Source organism: Aulonocara stuartgranti (assembly GCF_965226115.1).
Source record: "Aulonocara stuartgranti genome assembly, chromosome: 3".
In the NCBI taxonomy this organism is placed as follows: domain Eukaryota; kingdom Metazoa; phylum Chordata; class Actinopteri; order Cichliformes; family Cichlidae; genus Aulonocara; species Aulonocara stuartgranti.
The window spans coordinates 11,866,696-11,890,120 of NC_138941.1; the positions used below are offsets into that span (position 1 = coordinate 11,866,696).

The 23,425-nt window shown below is 40.2% G+C and overlaps 2 protein-coding genes across 2 annotated transcripts in view; both read left to right on the forward strand.

Annotated features, from left to right (window-relative positions):
* Positions 1–23,425, forward strand: part of LOC309702178 (uncharacterized protein) — a 240,971-nt gene that overhangs the window by 211,808 nt on the left and 5,738 nt on the right. The window contains exons 10-11 of the mRNA XM_082526662.1: positions 15,156–15,329; positions 20,646–20,819. Coding sequence (XP_082382788.1) covers positions 15,156–15,329; positions 20,646–20,819 — 348 coding nt within the window. The remainder of the gene's footprint in view (positions 1–15,155; positions 15,330–20,645; positions 20,820–23,425) is intronic.
* LOC309702180 (protein NLRC3-like) overlaps positions 1–23,425 on the forward strand; it is a 121,838-nt gene that overhangs the window by 206 nt on the left and 98,207 nt on the right. Inside the window, exon 2 of the mRNA XM_082526664.1 lies at positions 4,305–4,445. The gene's annotated coding sequence lies outside the window, so the exon portion shown is untranslated. The remainder of the gene's footprint in view (positions 1–4,304; positions 4,446–23,425) is intronic.

A 23,425-nucleotide genomic window follows, 5' to 3' on the forward strand; every position in this document is an offset into this window, starting at 1 on the left:
CGGGAATCAGACTAAACACACTGAATGTGGCCTGAGCTCAACCGGAGAGCCGCTGAGCTCCGGATGTTTTTATTTACACGCACAGCAGGAGACAGAGAGCGCACTTTGTAAATGAATACTTCGTATAGATGTGTGTTAGATACAGGTTCAACATGTCGGTCTTAAAAATACTGCGTCACAAACTGTTGGCTCCTCTCCAACAGGAAGAAGTGTTACAAAACACACGAAACTGAAACTCAACTTAGAACTACAGCTAGATCTGAAAAAAGTTAAAGTAGAAATAAAAACTGCACAAACAAACTAAAACTAAATTATTGAGAATGATCAATGAAATGATTTTGGAAAACTGATTAACATTTTACAGGAAATGGCCTGTTAGTGTTGTTAGTTTGGCTAAAAAAAAAAGACTGAGTCACTGCTTTCAAAAAGTTCCGTTTTTATCATAAAATCTACATTAATCTACGTCAGTCCAGCCTCTGACCCCGTAAATATATAATAAATAAAAAATCAAATATAAACTGAAACAAGCAAACTCACCGTGGAAACTAACTGAAACTAAACAGAATTAAAAACACAAAGTGAAAAAGAAATGCAAATAAAAACTAATTAAAAATTACAAACTACAACAACCTTGCTGTCTGTGGATATGTTTTGGGTGGAGGTTTCAGCCACCACAGACGTCTTCCTTCATTTGTCTGTAAGTCAGTGAGATCATTTAAAGATGTTACATATCTGCCACAGTGTTAATTTAAAGTTCTCACCCTTTGTATTCAGAGGCAGCAGGTGGAGGGACAGCAGAGGACTTTGTTCTTTAAAACAAATTTGATTCAGCAGGTCGGCCTCTGTTAAAAACATCACGAACTGTCCGCTCAGACTGTTCACACTGAAACAAAGATGGAGGATAAAACATGTTTTACATTTCTCAGACTGAACAAAAGTTACTGTATTAAGTTTAAAACACTGTTAATAAATCGGAACATTTAAAGATGCTTCAGTCACGGTTTTTATATTAATAGTAAGTCAGATGTTGAGCTTTGGCGTGAAAAAAGTTTTTCTTTTTTCCTGGTGAGGAAAAAAGTTTGAAAAAAATCAGTTTTAAGTTTTATATACATATTTGATTTGTACGGGACTCATATTTTAATACTAAAGTAAACCTTTTGTCTTCTGTCTGTACAAAATACCAGATATTAAAGTGCAGATGTTACAGATGTTTATATTTATGTTTTATTATGAAACAGAACAAATGAACAGTTTAGCACAAACAAACATTAACATGTAGATATTGTACTAAACTGCAGTGAATATGAACTCAAACTCTGACTTTTACAAGATTAAACTTTATAGTGACGTGTAGGAGAGGAACAGATGAACACGAACTTTGACATTTGAATACAAACGAGTGATTCTGAGCATTTTTTTTCTCACCTCTCATCTTATAATATATTTGCTTATTCTTCATAAACAGTAAAAAAAAATCAGATCAGTGGATCTATTTTACCGTTTTAATGGCAGAATGGACAGAAGTTTCATATCTTTGTGTTTATTTTTGAGGGGATCACTGTATATCAGTACTGTTATAGTTTAATATTATTTCTGTTCAACTGCTTGAGCAAAAAAGCTTAAAGTTTGAAACCAGGAGTTTCCATAGTGAGTTAAAAATATTTGCACAGCAGCTCCGAGAACTTTTATCAATATTTCTTTGAATCCTCTAAATTTCATTCATAGGCGTTGGACTGTTCATAGGTCTCAATAAAGTTTGTTTCAAAAGAAAAAGACTGACACAGACACGTCATCCGTCTGTGTTCATGTCACATGAAACTTAGTGGAAAATTCCTTCTTATGCTGCATTCAGTAGCACCAGTAAAACCTCGGTTAGTGATGGCCCGCTTGAAGCTGACGCTCCGGAGCGTGTGTCGAAAAAAACAACACACTGGTTCAGAAGCACTGTGTCGAGGCTTGCTTCGTTTGGCAAAAGTCACGTGACCAGTGACGTCCGAAGCTTCATTACGCACGTAACTGCTTCGGTACCTGATTCAAACGGATATAAGGAAGTGAATCATCCACGGGATTCGTGGAGTGTGTTGATGGTGACAGAGAGCGAAGAGGTGATCATTCCACTGACAGATATGGAGCCAGCGAGGAAGAGAGGACGTTCTGGCGTGTGGGAATATTTTGAGTTGATTTTGCTCAATTCATTTTATCTGCCGAAGTGAAAAACTTGAAATGTCCAAAATCATGTTTTCATAATGGAAATATCATTACAGCATATGACTTCAGGAACACTTCCATGTGAATTAAAGCTAATGAAGACTACAAAAATGTATTTGACACTATACGTACATTACATTGCTACAGTTTAGAAAATCATTTTGTTTATTGTTGTTAGGTGATAGTCTGCAGGACCCAGGAATACCTGCATATCTACCAGCTTGCAGTGTAGTTCCTGCACTCCACAGCCTCTTCTGTTCCATGCAAGTGGATTTTCTCCAGGGCAGGAGAAACTATTTCTAAGAAAAGAAACAGACTCAGCCAGCGCACAGTAACACTAATCCTCTTTTTAACTGTAAATAAAAAAAGGGCTACCTTACATTGATCATGTTTTTACTTTGCAAGTTCTTGATTAGGGGTGGGTTTTGATTATCGCCTTTCTGATTACAATCCATGCTAAATTGAATAAAGTGATATTGATTCATTACAATCCTGTGTCGATTTGTAAATTAACGTTATTATGCCTGAAACGCCAGCATCTCAGGTTAAACCTCACAACATGTCGTCAAACACCATACAGCTAAAACAGTAACTGGGAGCAGGTTTACGGATTCTGCATACAAACGTGAACACAGAGCGCGGACCCGACGCGTCAGAGTCAGATTTTGATGTGTCGTCGGGTCCGCGCTGTGTTTGCCTCTTTTTTTCGCTGGCTTCTGCAGCTGCAGGTTTCATAACTCTCTGTTTACATCTCTAATTAAGTCTCACATGTGTCAGCTTTCTTTTAATAGATACGAAATTATGGATATATACTGATACATGACCAGAATTGTAATATTTCTGACTGAGGCAAAACTTTCCAGATTCCAATCAAATCGGATCCTGTATCGAATCAAAATGATTCTACAAATCAGTGACGATGCAGCCGTACTCAGCTTCCTAAGCATTTTCCCTTTCCAGTTCACAATCAATCCCACCCCTAGGTCAAAAATATGTATAGGACAATTGGCCTCGTCTAATATTTTGTATGAACCTGTCCAGCTGTCCAGTGATTAAACGACAAGTAGATGGAGGCAGGACTCCACAGCAGGGGCATACTCCATAATGTGCTGTGCATTCTCATATGTATATTATATATATTGCTCACTTATTGTATTTACCAACATCAAGGAGTTATGAGCAAAGAAAGGCCACACCATAGTGCATGTTTAAATAGGGAAAGTTTATTGATCAAAATGTATTACGCAGATACGCATTACATTTTTTTCAGCCCCCCAATCGAGAAAACAAAACCAATTACATGTTCAAAGCAACGGAACGGTGGCCCAATATCAGAGAGAACTCCACTCTTGAGTGAGCAGCGATGATTGAGCAGTCCGTTTTATTTTGCAGATTCAAGCTGCTCTTCAAAGTTTTCACCACCAGATGTCACCGGAGAGGACTGTGTTGAAAAGCTTCGAGTAATGAACCGTTTTTCAATACAAGCTTCAGTGCTTCGGAAAGCTTCATTTGGCCATCACTAACCTCGGTTCTCCAGAGATTAGAAACACTTTGGGTCACGTGAATGGCGGCCATGAAAACGAGATTCTTGTATCAGAACCAAGAAATGTTGATTTCTCAGGGAACATTACTGATAATTAAGAGTTTAGAGAAAGACACAAACATATTTCTTTTAATAAAAGCTGAACCTGCTCAGTGGACAAACAGAAATGTGTTACGGCCCTAGCAGGGCCTCCTCCTGAAGGTGCCTGTGTGGGCGTGTCCTTCAATGGCTTCTGCCTGAGGTGCCAGCTTTCCCTTTTACACAGCTGACTCTTGTCAGTAATCAAAAGTATTTAATCCCAGGGAAAGGTGAGCTCTGGGCCAGAGTGCCATGTGAGTGGTTACAGCTAGTGAGCTGCTCTCTTTCTTTCTGGCTTACGTTTTACTTTATTGACCAACGCCTGAGTTTTGTTTGTTTTCTTAAATGGTGATAGCGGCTTGTCCGTCTCTTTTAGTTGAGCTACTTTAATAAAACTCTTTAATTTAACCCCTTTGCCTTCTTGTCTCCTTTTTCTGACCCGGACACTTTTTGTTACTTCCCCCTCACCGCCTAGACCCCTCAGGGGAACGTAATAAATGAGACCAGATTAAATCGGACATCACCAAGTTAAACTGTCAGAAACTCTTCTGAAAATCTGCCTCCTCCCCCCCTGTGCTAAGCTTCAGGTGGAGTCCTGCCTCCTTCCAGGACGGCTGTAAGTTTGCTTTGTTTCCTCCTATAACAGTTTGTCTTTAGGAACTTTAGGGGCTTTTTCTCTCCTCATGAACATGATGTGAGACAGAGGACAGAGCTGCTTGTGTTCTGCTTTTTTGGGTTTCCCTCAATAAGCTGCTCCCTTTATGTTCTCAGTTCTTCTGTATCTAATGTCAGCATGTGAGTCATCTTCAAACACAAGCTGAACATGTTTTCATGGTAGCATCGGTAGGATTCATGGAAAAAGCACTGATTCAGGTCACTAACCAGGTTCAGGGGGATGACTGGAGTATTTCCCAAACAGAGACATCCTGCGGGGACCTTTGTTCTCTTGTAGACTCTGATATTGTTTCCAATGTTTCCAATAACAAAAGAGAAAATCTGTTTGATTCATTTTTCTTTCTTTCTTTTGTAGATATAGAGATATACCTCTAGGTTAGATTTATTTCTCTGAACCTCCACAGCTGCAGGTGGAGGAGATGGTGTCTCCATCAGCAGATTCAGTGGAAAGGCCGGACTTAAAGGAGGCTTCAAAAGGCTTCCAGACAGGATGAACTGGGCTAAGTGACAGAGAGGATGGAAAGGATTGTTTTGAACTTTGAATCATATAAAATCATTCCTGTAGTCCCAGAAGAAAAACATTGTAACATTAGAATGTCACAGCATATCTGAGTGAAGAATAAGTCAGTGTCTTTAGCTTGTATAAAACAGCCTCAATTCACCAAAGACATCTTGCTTAACTATAGCTGAGAGCCAATAAGCAGATTTTTAGAGCCCAGATCTAAAAATGTCTAAGAACAGTTGGTTCATAGACCCTTGGTCTGAGGAACAGAATATAACAACACACTACTTAATCTAGTGAGTAACTAAGTAATGTACTGCATTACTTTTAAGAAAAGCAAGAAGAAGAACCCGAACAGAGCAAATCAGCATGTGAACTTTACCCCAACTCAGTCTGAGCAGTCAGACGGCTTTTTTTTTTTTTTTTTTTTTTGGAGTAACACATAACGGTGTGACACACACACTTAAATCCAATCTGAAGTGAGACTCAAAGTTCAGTTTGTACATAAACAGTAAAAGAAGCTGCATTTACAGTATTTCACAGAACTGAGTACAGTGATTTTCCTGCCTCCATCAGTCTGTGGAGGAGGTGGAGCTGCTGCTCTCACTGACACACTGACTGCAGAATGAGCTCAGCTGCTGTTCCACAGTAACTGCTGTTCCACAGTAACTGCTGCGAGGTGGACACATCTGTTTGACCATAACCAGTTACTGTGTCAACAGCTGTTGGAGGTCAGGGGTCTTTATAATTACAGTGTAGGTGGATATGCATCCACCTGCACTGCACCATGGTGCATATGTTAAAATTAAAATTAATTAAAATCCTTTAAATCCTTTAAATCCATTAAAATCCTTCATTACAAATATTGGATCTGCTTCAACAGGAAGTAATTATGACAACAATACAAAGGTTGTTGGGTTTGATATTTAGACTGACTTAATCAGATAATGGTAAATGGCCTGTATTTGTACAGCGCTTTACTAGTCCCAAAGGACCCCAAAGCACTTTACACATCCAGTCATCCACACATTCACACACTGGTGATGGCAGCTACATTGTAGCCACAGCCACCCTGGGGCGCACTGACAGAGGAAACATTCCACAACATCAACACAACATCAACACAAGTACAGAAACAAACTGTCACTTCTAATTTTTCTTATTAATAGTGAATCAGTGTGTGTCAGTGAATGCATCGTGTGTGCTTCAGGCTCCATCTAGTGGACTGATAGCAGAACAGCTGATGGCAGCTTCCTCTGCCTCACACTGCTGTCTGACTGCATCCAGCTGACACTGAGATGAAGCAGGAAAGAAGCAGCTGATATTTGGACAGCACACGTGATGAAAGGAGGATTTCAGCTGATGTGCACATGAATGATTTGTGTTTCCTCTGCAGGTAGAAAGTGTGTGTGAGCTGAATTGAGCAGCATGGATCAGTGTGAGGACAGAGAGGAGGGAGTCCCTCCCTCTAAAAGCACTCTGTGTGGGGAACATGAGAGCCAGACCAAAGCTCAGAGGTGAGATGACCATCTCTAACTGTCCATGACTCTTCTCCATGTCACAGCTCAGCACTCACATCACTGCTGCATCATTATTCACAGGAACCAGCCTGGACCTCCATCCAGAAAGCGTGACAAGTCTAGATCTCCTCCCATTAATTTTAAAGTCCAGCCTGGACCTCCACCCAGCTCTGTGTCCTTACAGAGTGACTGGTCTGCTGGTCGCTTCATTAATTTTAAAGTCCAGCCTGTGTCTGCTGCAGAGAGGTGAGCTGTTAGTAACATGAACTCTTTGATTAAACTGCTCGATGTTGTTGGATATAAACTACAAACACGTCGTTCCCTCAGTCCCATTTAAACTGTCTTTTAAAACAAGCCTTTGGTTTCTAAACAACTGAAAACCCACTTCAGCAAACAGGAAGTGATCAGAGCGTCCGTCCACTTCCTGTCAGGCCCTGCAAACATTTCATATTGAAGAAAAGTAGCTGATATCTCACATTTTTACTCCACCACATTCAACCATTTTGACATTTTAGGCCACAGCATGAAACTCTTGTCACATGACTCCTGTTATGTTATAGAGTCATGTGACCACCAGGGAGGGATTTGTATGGATGAAACACATTCAAATCAATCTGATTCATCAATGGAAACATTTTTGGTGTAAATGCAGCAACACTGAAAACGCTGAAGATAAAAACACAACAGATGAAATATGAACAAATCGAGGCTTTGAATACACGTGTGTGTGTTTGAGACACAGAGATAAATGGATTGTGTGTCTGTCCTATTGCTGCGTGAGGATTTTATTGTAGATTTTGTGCGTGTACACTTTTGACCACGAAGGTGTTGAAAGGGCGTAAAACAGTTGGAGGCACAAGAGTGAACACTAGTGCTGTCAGTAGATTAAAAATGACTAATTAATGACACAATCTTCTGTCATTAATCCTGATTAATCACAATTACTTGATCAATAGCTGCAGTTACATTTTTCCAACTTTATATTTAAGCCTGTAACAGACGTTTACACCATATAATGAAGTCAATGCAGAATAAACACAAAGAATGTTAAACGCTTCAATTCAAAGAGACTTTGAATAGTTTTCAGTCTTTAACTCAGCTTCTCTGCTGTAAATACAACTTTGTAACAAACATATATACTAAAAGCTAAGTGTGCACTAATATATAATAATATATAATCTATATTACTGCTGTTAATGAAAATGTTTAATCAGACTCATCACAGGGTTACTGTGGATTAATTTGGATTAATCACCATTAAACATCATTTTTAATGTAAACGAATCAAAGTTCATTTCATGAGCAAACAGACTCGAGAGAAAAGGGCAAATTTACACACTTAACATGTTTATTGAACATGTAAACATTGATTAACCTCCTGAATGAGCCGACCCCCCCAGGGACAGTCCTGCATGCTAATGATGGGCTCTGCTCTGTACCTGCAGGATTCTGTCAGCCACAAACTCCTCAGCTGATCCTGAATCTGAGCCCATCTGTCAAACAATCATTTTCTTCACAGGTCTGTGGAGGTGGCACTGATCCTGCAGCAGTCTAACACTCTCTGTCACTCTTCTTCAAGTCTTTGACACGAGGAACCAAAACTATGTTATTAACAACACTAACAGGTCTGCAGTTTGTCCACTTGGCAGTTGTGTCATCAGTGCTTTGCATTGTTGTGATATTTTAAGCTGGAAGTGCTTCGGTGAAAAGAAAATTCCTTCTGTCACGATGTGCAGAATCCTTCATGTTGGTCGGCTGGTCCGTCTTGTTATTTTTTTAATGCTCAAACTTTCCATCGAGAGGTCAGTGTGTGTTTGTCATCTTCCATATTGAGCTGATTGGTTCAGCTTCCGTCACTAACAGATGTGCTGCACATCTGCACGTGTACAAAGGTAACTCTACTCGGACAAACTGCCCGAAGTGCGTTGATAGAAACATTTCAGGGATTTTGAGTCGTTCTGCATCCAGATGTGTCGTGTTAAAGGTTTTTATCATGTTAATCATGATAACAGATGAACCCCTAACCCTAACCCTACATGTTAATTTTGACAGCAGTGGTAAATCCTTTTTAATGTTCTTCTGTCAGATCATTGATTAGACTCGACTCCAAATACGAGACTCAGAAAACTCAAATGAAAACTCAAATCAAAGCAATGAGAAAAGGACTTCTTCTGTTAGAATGAAAACATATGGAAGTGGTCAGGTTTCAAACACTCGATGAATCTACTGCACAGTTACATTCAGGGACCTTTGGCCTCCTGGGAGCATTAGTTGATGGTTCATCACAGTTTTCTCAAAGTTTCCTCTGAGCTTCTGCAGCATCATCACTTCCATCACTGATGAAAGAAAGTTCATAGAAAACAGAAAATATATCTTCAGAATCTGAGAGTCTAAAACTTGACAGACTTGATTCAGATGAAGTTATTTGAGCAGAAACTCCTGGATCTTTATCCTGTGTTGATCTAATCCTTCATGGTTCCTCCACAGAGTGGAGCAGCAGAGCTCAGAGGTTCCCAGTGGTCAGTCTGCCCAGCAGCATCAAACACAGCTGGACTCCATATTTATGGTCTGTACATGTACAACAACTACTTTATTATTAATAATAATGCATTTATTTATAGGTCCCTTTCAGAACACCAAGGACTCTGTGGACTAAACGACCAAAAGAAAACAAACTTTGAAATCAGACGGTGCAAATGTGATCACAGGGAAACGTTTTAAACATCGAGGCTTTAAACAAAAACCAAAGTGAAACAGTTTGTAGTCGAGATCAGTGGGAATGAAGCTGAATAACTGTTTCTTCAATAACTTTGAGCTCTTAAAAAAACAAAAACTAGCTGAAAGTCTGGCTGCTCTTATGAAAAGTACAGAGAAATTATGGGTCGCTCAACACTTGTGCACAATATAGGAGTTTAAATAAATCTGAAGAATAACTCAAAGTCCTACAATCATACTGATAAAGTCATCTACAGCTAACTATCCAAGTGGATTTGTTTAAGACAGCTCCATCTGCTGGTGGCCCTCTGCAGGTGCATGAAAGGGGCGTGTTTATAGTGAAAGTAGTAGAGAAAGTAAACCCCACGGGAAGGAGGAGGACTCTCAGTGGCTTCCAGCTCATATTCAGACATTTGACTTCTCACTGAAAGCAGCAAGTTTGAGTGTCTGTACCTTAGTTAGAAGAGATAACATGGTCATAGTAATTAGAGTTGATTGAGCAATGCTGTCCTTATAATGTAGTTTATGATTTTTATGGACAAGTCCAGTTTTTCTGTAGAGCCTCTCAAGTTGGTGACAGCAGCAGTGGAAGTTCACGTGTAAACCAGAGCAGCAAATCAGGTCCAAATGTGTTGTTCACAGTGAGTGGGATCATCATTGGCTGCTATGTTAACCTCCTGCAGCAGGATGTCTTTGGTCAGAGAATGGATAGATCACGAAGTCATTGTTGAGTTTAGGGAGACAGTAGACAGTTGGAGGAGGTTCAGCCAGTTGACACACAGTAGATAAAATAACTGAAGGCAGGAGCAGACACCTGTATGACTTTCCACCTCTCACATAGATTATTGTCCCTGGGCAGCGCCACAGGGCTGGTAGATGTAAAGCTGGAGGAGAGGATTTATTCATCTGAGAAAAGTCACAGAGTTGTGTCTTGATGCTCAATCATCCAGGTACGTAAATCCCAAAAAAGCTTGATTCTGTTCATCTGGATGTTTTCAGTGGGAGAAACGTTTCATCATCATCAGGTGACTTCTTCAGTCTCAGCTGACTGCAGGTTTCAATCTCATAAACAGGACATTTGTATGACTGAAACCAGCCCACTGAAGGAACAATGTGCTGGGAGGTCAGTTCATTGATCATTGGTACGCATATTGTCAGGACCATTGATCAATGGTTGTTGATCAATGGTCATGAGTCCAGTTCACAGAGAGCTGGGGAATGGCTGCAATCACAGCATGTAAGATGGTGACAGTTGTACCCTTAGGCCCCTCCTCCATTCAGAGATGGTCTTTCCTTTTCACATAAATGGCCTCCTTGACTCCGCCCTCAAACCAGCGTTCACATTTACTCAGGACCTTCTTGATGTGAAGTTCTTCTGGTTCGCTGGCTGCTGTGTCTGTGGGGATGGTGTTTGTTCTGTGTTGTTGTGTCCTGATGACGCCCAGTTTGTGCCCCAGTGGATGATGAGAGTCAAACCTTAAATACTGATCTGTATGCGTAAACAGAGTGAACCTTTAAGACCAGCTGTCTGTACGATCAACTCAGTCACCAGAAACATCTCCAAGTTTCTGGCTTTGATCATCAACCTGTTGGTAGTTCAGCTCTGAACACCAGTGAAATGTTTCTCCCACTGAAATCGCTGCATTCATATGAACAGCATCAACGTTTTGGGATCATGGAGTTGTGGACAAAGTCTCAGTTAATCAGATAAAGTCAAACCTATAATTGGTAAAGAGTTCGTGGATGATATGCCCCTTGATGGTAAAGAAGTGGATGTTGTGTGGACTAAAGTTCAGAGTGGTGGGTCATTCATAAATATTCTGTTCCAGCTGCTGGAGGACAACATCATCACTTTTGTGAAGAACGAGCTGAAGAAGATCCAGAAGGCTCTGAATCCAAATAAGCCCCAGTGCTTGGGGTTTCAGAGGGAGGATGATGAGCAGAGGAGAAACAGCAGAGAGGCATTTGTGAAGATCACAGTGGACTTCCTGAGGAGAATGAAGCAGGAGGAGCTGGCTGACCGTCTGCAGAGACGTAAGAGGATTTATCTAAAGATTTAAGCTGCTGGATAAATGAGACACTTGTGACACCAGTGTGTTCAGTCATTTCTCAGTGGGTCAGAAATTGTCATCAGCATTTTGTAAAATATGATTGTTGAAGTTGTATTTTTATTATTATTGTTCAGAACTTCCAGCTGCTGTTTGTCATCGTAAACTTAAGTCTAAGCTGAAGAAGAAGTTCCAGTGTGTGTTTGAGGGCATCGCTAAAGCAGGAAACCCAACCCTCCTGAATCAGATCTACACAGAGCTCTACATCACAGAGGGAGGGACTGCAGAGGTCAATGATGAACATGAGGTCAGACAGATTGAAACAGCATCCAGGAAACCAGACAGACCAGAAACAACCATCAGACAAGAAGACATCTTTAAAGCCTCACCTGGCAGAGACGAACCAATCAGAACAGTGCTGACAAAGGGAGTGGCTGGCATTGGGAAAACAGTCTTAACACAGAAATACAGCCTGGACTGGGCTGAAGACAAAGCCAACCAGGACATCCAGTTCATATTTCCATTCACTTTCAGAGAGCTGAATGTGCTGAAAGAGGAAAAGTTCAGCTTGGTGGGACTTGTTCATCGCTTCTTTACTGAAACCAAAGAAGCAGGAATCTGCAGCTTTGAAGACTTCCAGGTTGTGTTCATCTTTGATGGTCTGGATGAGTGTCGACTTCCTCTGGACTTCCACAAAACTACAATCCTAACTGACCCTAGAAAGTCCACCTCAGTGGATGTGCTGCTGATAAACCTCATCAGGGGGAAACTGCTTCCCTCTGCTCGCCTCTGGATAACCACACGACCTGCAGCAGCCAATCAGATCCCTCCTGACTGTGTTGGCATGGTGACAGAGGTCAGAGGGTTCACTGACCCACAGAAGGAGGAGTACTTCAGGAAGAGATTCAGAGATGAGGAGCAGGCCAGCAGGATCATCTCCCACATCAAGACATCACGAAGCCTCCACATCATGTGCCACATCCCAGTCTTCTGCTGGATCACTGCTACAGTTCTGGAGGATGTGCTGGAAACCAGAGAGGGAGGAGAGCTGCCCAAGACCCTGACTGAGATGTACATCCACTTCCTGGTGGTTCAGGCCAAAGTGAAGAAGGTCAAGTATGATGGAGGAGCTGAGACAGATCCACACTGGAGTTCAGAGAGCAGGAAGATGATGGAGTCTCTGGGAAAACTGGCTTTTGATCAGCTGCAGAAAGGAAACCTGATCTTCTATGAATCAGACCTGACAGAGTGTGGCATCGATATCAGAGCAGCCTCAGTGTACTCAGGAGTGTTCACACAGATCTTTAAAGAGGAGAGAGGACTGTACCAGGACAAGGTGTTCTGCTTCATCCATCTGAGTGTTCAGGAGTTTCTGGCTGCTCTTCATGTCCATCTGACCTTCATCAACTCTGGACTCAATCTGCTGGAACAACAACAAACAACATCCAAGAAGTCTGAAACAGGAGAATCTGCAAAGAAACACTTCTACCAGAGTGCTGTGAACAAGGCCTTACAGAGTCCAAATGGACACCTGGACTTGTTCCTCCGCTTCCTCCTGGGTCTTTCCCTGCAGACCAATCAGACTCTCCTACAAGCCCTGATGACACAGACAGGAAGTAGCTCACTGACCAATCAGGAAACAGTCCAGTACATCAAGGAGAAGCTCAGTAAGAATCTGTCTGCAGAGAAAAGCATCAATCTGATCCACTGTCTGAATGAACTGAATGATCGTTCTCTAGTGGAGGAGATCCAACAGTCCCTGAGATCAGGAAGTCTCTCCACAGATGAACTGTCTCCTGCTCAGTGGTCAGCTCTGGTCTTCATCTTACTGTCATCAGAAGAAGATCTGGATGAGTTTGACTTCAAGAAATACTCTGCTTCAGAGGAGGCTCTTCTGAGAATGCTGCCAGTGGTCAAAGCCTCCAACAAAGCTCTGTGAGTAAACATGTTGTCATCGCTTCATTGTTAAAATCATGGGAAATAAATCAGAAATGCTGAGTTCAAAGAGCACTGTAACATTTTTTTAAAATAGTAAATTAAATGATCATCAGTCACTCAGTAAATATATGGTAGTTTTAATGTTTCACTCCAGCATTTCTAAAACACACTTTGTTCTGTAACTCTTATCAAAGGACAATCCAGACCCAGCCTATAAGAACATGAGCTCTGATGCTTCAGCCCCTCTGACAGGTTTATTATCCTCAGCTTGTTCATTTGTCTCCAACTCCAGGAGTTTGGTTGTTTTATTCTAATGCACAAACTTCACCTGCCAGACTTCACCTACATCTTTTTCTGATGTTCATAATTTAAGTTCAAGTTTGTATCTCACTTTCAGTGCACACCCTCCCTTTTTAAATATAAATCTCTGCTGTGCTGTCATGTTTTCATCCTGTATGGAGGGAGAAACTCGGTCTTCATTACTGAAATTGCCTCTAAGGTCGTGTTTCTTGTCAGTAACCATATGTAACTGTAAGGCTTCCATAACCAGTGTTATCACAGAATTACAGTGGGTTCACTCTGGGTCCTCTACAGTTTCTTCCCACTGTCCACAGACATGCAGTTAGGTTACCTGGTGATCTAAACTTCATGCAGGTGTGAGTGAGAGTGGTTGTCTGTCCCTCTGTGGGCTTAGTGGAAGAGACTGGATGGATCTCTGCTTTGTCTTTGATATATGCTGACAGCAAACATTCTCCATGAAGTCTGCATTTCAGCTCATCTCCTTTATACACACCTTTAACAGGAAGAGTTTTATACAGCTAGTGTTTAAAATCAAGTGTTATTCACAATACACAGGTAATGAGCATGATTATTGAATTACTAAAATTTTCTAAAATAATTGTTTTAGTTAATATTGTATGACAGTGTACACAGAATTATTAGCTCAGTAGGCAGAGTGGTCGCCCCATGATCATAAGGTCAGGGGTCGAATCCACCGAATAGTTACCTTGTGGTACCCCTGAGCAAGGTACCATCAAGGTACCAATCATGTGCACTGGACTGGTAGCACTCATAGTCTCATAGGTTTAAATAAATTTTTAAAAAAAAGGGTTCAACATATAAACAAATTTAATTTGATCACATATATTGTTTGGGTTTTTTTTGTTTTTGTTTTTTCCCTTTCTCTCACAGACTGAGCAGCTGTAACGTCTCAGAGGAAGGCTGTGAAAATTTGTTGTCAGTGGTCAGCTCCCAGTCCTGTAGTCTGAGAGAGCTGGACCTGAGTACCAACAGCCTGAAGGCTTCAGCAGTAAAGCTTCTGTCTGCTGCAGTGGAGAGTCCACATGCCAAACTGAATGTTCTGAGGTCAGATCAATTTGTATTATGTTTAGTTCTGTTTGTTTATGTGTTTGATGTTTGTTTTTGTTTATGTCTTTATCCAGTTATCCTTGTTTCATAGCATTTTTATTCATTTCAAAGTTAAACAGAAGTTTTACTAACCTGCTCAGCACAAGACAATAAGCTATTGCACCTTGATTACACTTTAACAACAATCTTTATTCATGTTTTTATCTTCAGACTTAACATCTGTGAACTCTCAGAGGAAAACTGTGAAGCTCTGTCCTCAGTTCTCAGCTCGCAGTCCTCTAGTCTGACAGAGCTGGACCTGAGTATCAGAAAGCTACAGGATTCAGGAGTGAAGCTTCTGTCTGCTGGACTACAACGTTTAAACTGTAAACTGAATACTCTGAGGTCAGATCAGAAAACATTTAGTTTTTAGAATTATTAATTAAAGTTCATACATATGATGTTGTATCTTAGTATGTTTATGTTTCCTTTAAAAATAGAAAGTCAACATTTAATGTTGTGAAATGTATTAACAAACTCTACATGAGTACTTGTTTTATAGATTGTCTTTTATTTTTCAGACTGAGTGGCTGTAACCTGTCAGAGAGAAGCTGTGAAGCTCTGTCCTCAGTCCTCAGCTCCCAGTCCTCCAGTCTGAGAGAGCTGGACCTGAGTAACTCTGACCTGCAGGATTCAGGAGTGAAGCTTCTGTCCGCTGGACTAAAGAGTTCACAGTGTGCAGTGGAAACTCTCAGGTCAGGATTCAAACTTTTCCACAGATGATCATTTGAAATGTGATTTATATTATTGTATAAACAGGTAACTTTTACAGCTGTCAAGTGAACTTTTATTTACATTTGAGTGGATAATTGGACTCTGAATTACTAAAAGTTGTTATAGTCATGTCTCTGTTTATTTAAAAAAATACTTCATGCACTGCCTAATTTAAAGATTTAGGCTCCTTTGGGCCCATAATATATATATTTGATTTCTTTGTGAATGAAATTAGGAGGATATTGGCGACTGCTGATTGGCTCGCTGTTTGTTTTTTATTCACAGTACTTAATTTTAAAGGCTGATTTCTCAAAATGAGATGTTTATCTTTTCTTCTACAACACGTGGAGCCACCAAATCTTCTTGCTTGATTTATTCATTACAGTTTGATTTAAAGAATATTAGACTCGTAACATAATAAATATATTTATTTCACTTCTTCTTGAGAGAAAGAAAGGGATGACTGGGTGAGCTCCAGTGGTTCATCCCAGCAGAGAGAGCGGCACACTGGGCTGCAAATGATCACAGTAGTAATGGCCATAGTTTGATAAAACAGGCAGTCTTACCCTGTAGATAATACAGGGTTCTGGTGCCGATGTGGGGGAGGGGAGTCGCCCGGTACTAACTACATACTACTAACTACCTCATCCAGATGTCTTCCCTACTAAACCTGATAAGAAGTAACTGCAGTAGCCTTATAGGTCAAATCAGTTTCACCTGTTAAAGTTAGCTCCACTATTAATTAGGGGTGGGGGAAAAAATCGATACTGTGTAGTATCGTGATATTTTGTTTGCTAATAATGTATCGATACAGGGACAGCAGAAATCGATATTTTGTTACAAACAATTTTTTCTCTGAAGTCAACATGCTCTGGAGTCAGAGCATGTTGACTTCAGAGCATGTTGATCCTTTTTCTGAGCAACAATCCTGACATTCCTTCACTGTCCAAATGTGTTTAACTTTTTTTTTGGCAGCAATAAACATGACAGTTTACTTATTTTAATTTAAGACATGTTTAATTTTAATTAAGTTTGAAACTTTTTTATTTAATGTAAAATTATATATTTTTTTAAATTTACTTTCAAATTCTTCAGTTGCTGAAGGGGCTGCATAGTTTTCATAAATTGCATAGTTCAGAATAGCTATAATTGTACCAGATGGTTGCATTCAGTTAAGTTGGACTAGACTGTAATACAAACCGTTCAGTTTGTCAACAATAAAACTGACTGAAATGAGAGAAAGACTGAGTGTGAGACTTTGATATTAGATAAAATGAATATTGATAAAGTTTACCTTTATGTGCAGAATTTAAATATCGCAAAATATTTTAAAAAATCGCAATAATATCGTATCGTGCGTTAAGTATTGTGATAATATCGTATCGCGAGTTGTATGGTGATTCCCACCTCTACTATTAATGGTGTCACTTGTTATTTCTGGGATGAGTTTAGTAGCCTGAACAGCTGCTTAAAGGAAAGTAATTAAATAATAAAAATAACCTAAGTCCGGGGGAACCTGCAAGAGCTGTTTGCACAAAGAATAATGCTCAGACTTTGAGGTTTTATCGTTTTACACAAGGTTTAAAAATGAATGTCCACAATTGAATTGCAGAAATTGTTATTGAGCTAATACTGATGTAGTTGTTATCTTTGGTAAGGAGAGGTTGGAGGAAGGATGAGCACAGTCAGGCCTAAAGATGCTCTTAATAATAATAATGGATTGCATTTATATAGCGCTTTTCGAGACCCTCAAAGACCCTTTACAATCCCACTACAGGGAGTGCAGAATTATTAGGCAAGTTGTATTTTTGAGGAATAATTTTATTATGGAACAACAACCATGTTCTCAATGAACCCAAAAAACTCATTAATATCAAAGCTGAATGTTTTTGGTAGTAGTTTTTAGTTTGTTTTTAGTTTTAGCTATTTTAGGGGGATATCTGTGTGTGCAGGTGACTATTACTGTGCAGAATTATTAGGCAACTTAACAAAAAACAAATATATACCCATTTCATTTATTTATTTTTACCAGTGACACCAATATAACATCTCCACATTCACAAATATACATTTCTGACATTCAAAAACAAAACAAAAACAAATCAGCGACCAATATAGCCACCTTTCTTTGCAAGGACACTCAAAAGCCTGCCATCCATGGATTCTGTCAGTGTTTTGATCTGTTCACCATCAACATTGCGTGCAGCAGCAACCACAGCCTCCCAGACACTGTTCAGAGAGGTGTACTGTTTTCCCTCCTTGTAAATCTCACATTTGATGATGGACCACAGGTTCTCAATGGGGTTCAGATCAGGTGAACAAGGAGGCCATGTCATTAGTTTTTCTTCTTTTATACCCTTTCTTGCCAGCCACGCTGTGGAGTACTTGGACGCGTGTGATGGAGCATTGTCCTGCATGAAAATCATGTTTTTCTTGAAGGATGCAGACTTCTTCCTGTACCACTGCTTGAAGAAGGTGTCTTCCAGAAACTGGCAGTAGGACTGGGAGTTGAGCTTGACTCCATCCTCAACCCGAAAAGGCCCCACAAGCTCATCTTTGATGATACCAGCCCAAACCAGTACTCCACCTCCACCTTGCTGGCGTCTGAGTGGGACTGGAGCTCTCTGCCCTTTACCAATCCAGCCACGGGCCCATCCATCTGGCCCATCAAGACTCACTCTCATTTCATCAGTCCATAAAACCTTAGAAAAACCAGTCTTGAGATATTTCTTGGCCCAGTCTTGACGTTTCAGCTTGTGTGTCTTGTTCAGTGGTGGTCGTCTTTCAGCCTTTCTTACCTTGGCCATGTCTCTGAGTATTGCACACCTTGTGCTTTTGGGCACTCCAGTGATGTTGCAGCTCCAAAATATGGCCAAACTGGTGGCAAGTGGCATCTTGACAGCTGCACGCTTGACTTTTCTCAGTTCATGGGCAGTTATTTTGTGCCTTGGTTTTTCCACACGCTTCTTGCGACCCTGTTGACTATTTTGAATGAAACGCTTGATTGTTCGATGATCACGCTTCAGAAGCTTTGCAATTTTGAGACTGCTGCATCCCTCTGCAAGATATCTCACTGTTTTTGACTTTTCTGAGCCTGTCAAGTCCTTCTTTTGACCCATTTTGCCAAAGGAAAGGACGTTGCCTAATAATTATGCACACCTGATATAGGGTGTTGATGTCATTAGACCACACCCCTTCTCATTACAGAGATGCACATCACCTAATATGCTTAATTGGTAGTAGGCTTTCGAGCCTATACAGCTTGGAGTAAGACGACATGCATGAAGAGGATGATGTGGACAAAATACTCATTTGCCTAATAATTCTGCACTCCCTGTATTCATTCACTCTCACATTCACACACTGGTGGAGGTAAGCTACAGTTGTAGTGGTAGGTTAGGTTTTGCCCAAGGACAAAATGACCAAGACAGAGAGAGCTGGCTCATCAGACAGACAAGCTCATCTTGTAACCTACTGGTTCGCTGGTCAGCACACCAGCTGACTAGCGAACCGGCTAACTAGCACACCAGCTAACTAGCACACCGGCTAAATAGCAAATCAGCTAACTAGCAGACCAGCTAACGGCAGCCACAAGCTGAAGGACGATTAAATGTAGTGGAGATATCAGAGATGACACTGGTGTGTCCGATTCACTCTTTAGCACTCTGGTCACTCCGGTGTGTCAGCCAGAACACCACTGAAGGCCAAATGATCCCAGCATGTGGAATAAAGAGCTTAAGGTTTGGTTTGAGACACTTTATTCTTTCACTGATTGATTCTTGCGGCTGTGATCATGTGTGTGGTTTCTTACAAAAAGGAAGTACACAATACAAATACATGACAAATAAGATGAATAGATAAGATACATATCCAGTTATATGTACGTACATCAGTATAGCTAATATAGCCATATATAAGGACAAAGATCACAGTACTATAATGCAGTAATGTTAAACACAAAGGTGTATATCTACATAAATCTGTCCTATCAGTGATCAGGGTACTGTAGTATACTTCCACTACATAAACTATAGAAACTAAACGACATTAGTGTGACTTTAAGTTACCATCAGTACAGACGAACTGATGGTAGTTGTACAAAATAAAGGCATTGCAATTATTGTGAAGGGCTTCCGGTTAAACTAAGATCAGCTGATTACCTCATAACAAATTGTTTGCTATAGAACGCAGCTCCCACTCTTCATTAATATCATGTACTGTAACTCCCAAGTAACCATGGTTACCCAGCCACGCCCAGTAGTCTCCAGAGAGACCAACAGCTGGTGCACGTTGTAACGCCGTGGCTTTCATAGTCTCTCCTTTTTCTACAGCTCATGTGTTCTTCTTGTGATGGTGCGTCTTGAGGGAGGCTCATACATGCCGTCATTTGTTGATCCTAAGAACGTTCCTCAGACCGACTTCTTCAACAACACTAATCGGCCTGCAGTTTGTAGCTACTCACTTCACTGTGGTGTTTGTTAGCTTGTCTTTCTTTGGTTTTATCCTGACTCCTCCCACAAGCTGATCCTACGTAGTCTGCCCAAGCCTCCCACCTCTGTTTGTTTGGGTGGTTTGTTTGCTGCCATCAACAGCGTGTAATGCATTTAAGTGATACTTCAGACATGAAGTACTGCGACAATAAAAAACTCAACTTTGCTTAAAAATAACTTTAGTTGTATCAACACTGCCCTCTGGAATAATTAGACTTTGGTGACAAACTGATGTGATCTCCATGTTTCCTTTGTTGGACTGTGGGCGAGTGTCAGAACTGAATGTACTGAGTAACATGTGGAGTTTAAATATGTGTCAGTTCCAGTTTTAGAGCTCTAAAGTGCAGCTATCATGTTAGGAATATGTTAGGAATAGACAGGAACACTGAGCACACTGAGGTCAAATCTTTATTTATCCAGTTCATCTGTAGGCTGAGCTCAGTCCATCCATTTAGTGAAATGATGTTTAAAGGTCTCCTTGTTCTGTGAGCGTGCACAGATCCTGAAGCAGAAAGCCTGGGTTAACAGAGAAATGATCATCACTGTGATGATGTTCACCATCTCTGACTGGGATTTGAGGTTTTGTCAAAGCAGCAAAGAAAGCCTGGCTATGTTGGACTGGGTGTGGAAGCAGCTCCCAGTTTGAGTTCAGGAGACAGACACCCTCTCTACTTTGACGATCAGCTTCAAACTTTCCTTTTTGATAAAACTTATAGTTAGAGCTGGATCAGGTGACCCTGAACCATCACTTAGTTATGCTGCTATAGAGATGGATAACAGATGGATTGTTGTTTTGTGTGTCTGCAGTCTGTCAGGCTGTCTGATCACAGAGGAAGGCTGTACTTCTCTGGCCTCAGCTCTGACCTCCAACCCCTCCCATCTGAGAGAGCTGGACCTGAGCTACAATCATCTAGGTCACTCAGGAATGAAGCTTCTGTCGGCTGGACTGAAGGATCCAGGCTGGAGACTGGACACTCTCAGGTATGGAGAGAATGTCTGATATAGGAGGAAGAGCTGGAATCATTTCCTGTGTCTTTCACTCACTTCCTGTTTGTTTCCTGCAGATGAGACATGAACAATCACACATGCAGGAATATTTTCAGGGACAGACACACTAGTCTAGCTGGATAGTACATGGATATTTATGTAGGGGGTCTTCAAGGAGTCTGTTTGCAGGAACATTAATGATAACTGATAAGTCATGTTGAGAGTTTCATTAAAAGTAGACTTACAGTTAGGTAATATTTGGACAGAGACAACATTTTGTAACTTTAGATACAAGTATCAGCCATGTGTGTGTTTCCCATGCTGTATGTCCACAGTCACAGTGACAGTCAGTGACACTGACAGAAGGATGAAACAAGGCTGTGAATCATTTCAGTCTGTGTGTGTGACAAAGAGGCAGACAGGAGCAGCTAACATTTGGAAATGGAAGCTTACTGGAAACACTACATTCACGGCTGAATTCACAATAGATTTGTTCTCAAGTGCACATTTAGCAGCTAATGCTAATACTGTTTTCCCTTTGCTTTCTACAGCAGCTATTGCTAAGTAGGCCACTTTGCTCCGCTAAGGATTTGTGTGACCATGATGGAGACTCTGATAAGCTAATGCTGCTAAGCTAATGCTGTTTATGGGCCCTGTTAGAATCAATATTTCATTCTCATTCTGTTGTTTGAGAACAATATTAACGTTTCACATCATTATAACACAAGAGAAAAGGGTATTGGCATTAGCTACTAGTGCTTATTCACCTCAAATTACCTTTAGCTGCTAATGGCAGCCTACTTAGCATTAACTCCTCACTAATATAATGCTAATTTACATCAAATTAGCATTAACTGCTCATATTGTTATAAGGAAAGAGAAAACGGTATTAGCATTTGCTGCTAATAATTATTCACCCCTAATTAGAATAAGCCGCTAAAAGCAGCCAACTTAGCATTAATTCCTCACTTTGTTGTTACCCAACGGAAAAGAGTATTAGTATTAGCTACTATCATTTTTAATAAGTAAGAGAAAACAGTATTAGCAGTAGCGCATAATGCTAATTCACGTCAACGTAGTATTAGTTAATAATGGCAGCCTACTTAGCATTAACTGCTCACTAATATAATGCTAATTCGCATCAAATTAGCATTAGCTGCTCAAGTTGTTATAATGCAAGGGAAAAGAGTTGGCAAAAACAGTGTTAGCATTAGTGGATAATGCTAATTCACCTAAATTAGCATTAGCTAACAATGGCTACGTACTTAGCATTACCTACTAATATTGATATAAAGCAAGAAAATATGGTATTAGCATTAGCTTCTAATGCTTTCTCATCTAAAATTAGAATTAGCCACTAATGGCATCCTATTTAGCATTAACTCTTCACATCGCAAGGGAAAAATTAGAATTGAATAAAAAAAAAAAAGTGTTCACATTAGCTACTTGTATTGTTAAAAAGTAAGAAAAAACATTGTTAGCATAAGGGGATAATGCTAATTCACCTCAAATTAGTATTAGCTAATAACGGCAACCTACATAGCATTAGCTGGTCACATTGTTATAAAGCAAGAAAATATGGTATTAGCATTAGCTGCCAATTCCTATTCACCTAAAATTAGCATTACCTGCTAATGGCAGTCTACTTAGCATTAACTCCTCACTAATGTGATGCTAATTCACATTAAATTAGCTTTAGCATTAGCTGCTAGCATCAGCCTACCTAGCACTAGCTGCTCACATTGTTAAAAGGGAAGAGAATACGATATTAGCATTAGCTGGTAATATTTATTCACCCCTAATTAGAATTAGCCACTAATGACAGCATACTTAGCGTTAACTCCTCACATCGTTGTAATGCAAATGAGGCTAACTTGCATTAAATTAGACTGCTGTTATTAGCTAATGCTATTTAGCAGTAGCTGCTCACATTGTTATAAAGCAAAGGAAAACGATATGAGCATTAGGTTCTAATGCGTATTTGCCTTAAATTAGACGTAGGTGCTAATGGCAGCCTACTTAGCATTAGCAGCTCAGATGTTATAATGCTAGGAAAAAGAGTGTTAGCATTAGCCGTTCACATTGTTATAAAGTTAAGAACTAAAGATTTAGGAGTGTTTCTCGATAGCTCTTTCTCATTTGAGAAACAAATGAATTCTGTTATTAAAACCAGCTGTAAGGTTTATATTGTTGATTGTCATTTATGCTTAGAAATATTTACTCATATATGCTTAGAGTTGTATAATCGATTGCATGATGATAGAGGTTTGATCCTTAGTAGTCTGTAAAGACTCTGTGTGCCTTCCAGAGTGCTCTGGCATGCACACACCACTTGGGGCCATGAGAGAGGTCGTACCCTCTCTTACTGATTTATGGTGTAGGACAGGGGTCTCAAACTCAATTTAGCTGGGGGCCGCTGCAGGCAGAGTCTGGGTGAGGCTGGGCCGCATTAGGTTTTCCACAAGAAAGGCATGGTTAAAAAATTCCAATCTTCTCAAATCTCTTTATTTTTATTTTTTAACACAAAATATGAAAAATAAATAAACAAATTAAGAATTAATAAGAAAATAAATCAGTCTGTAATACATAAATAAAATAAT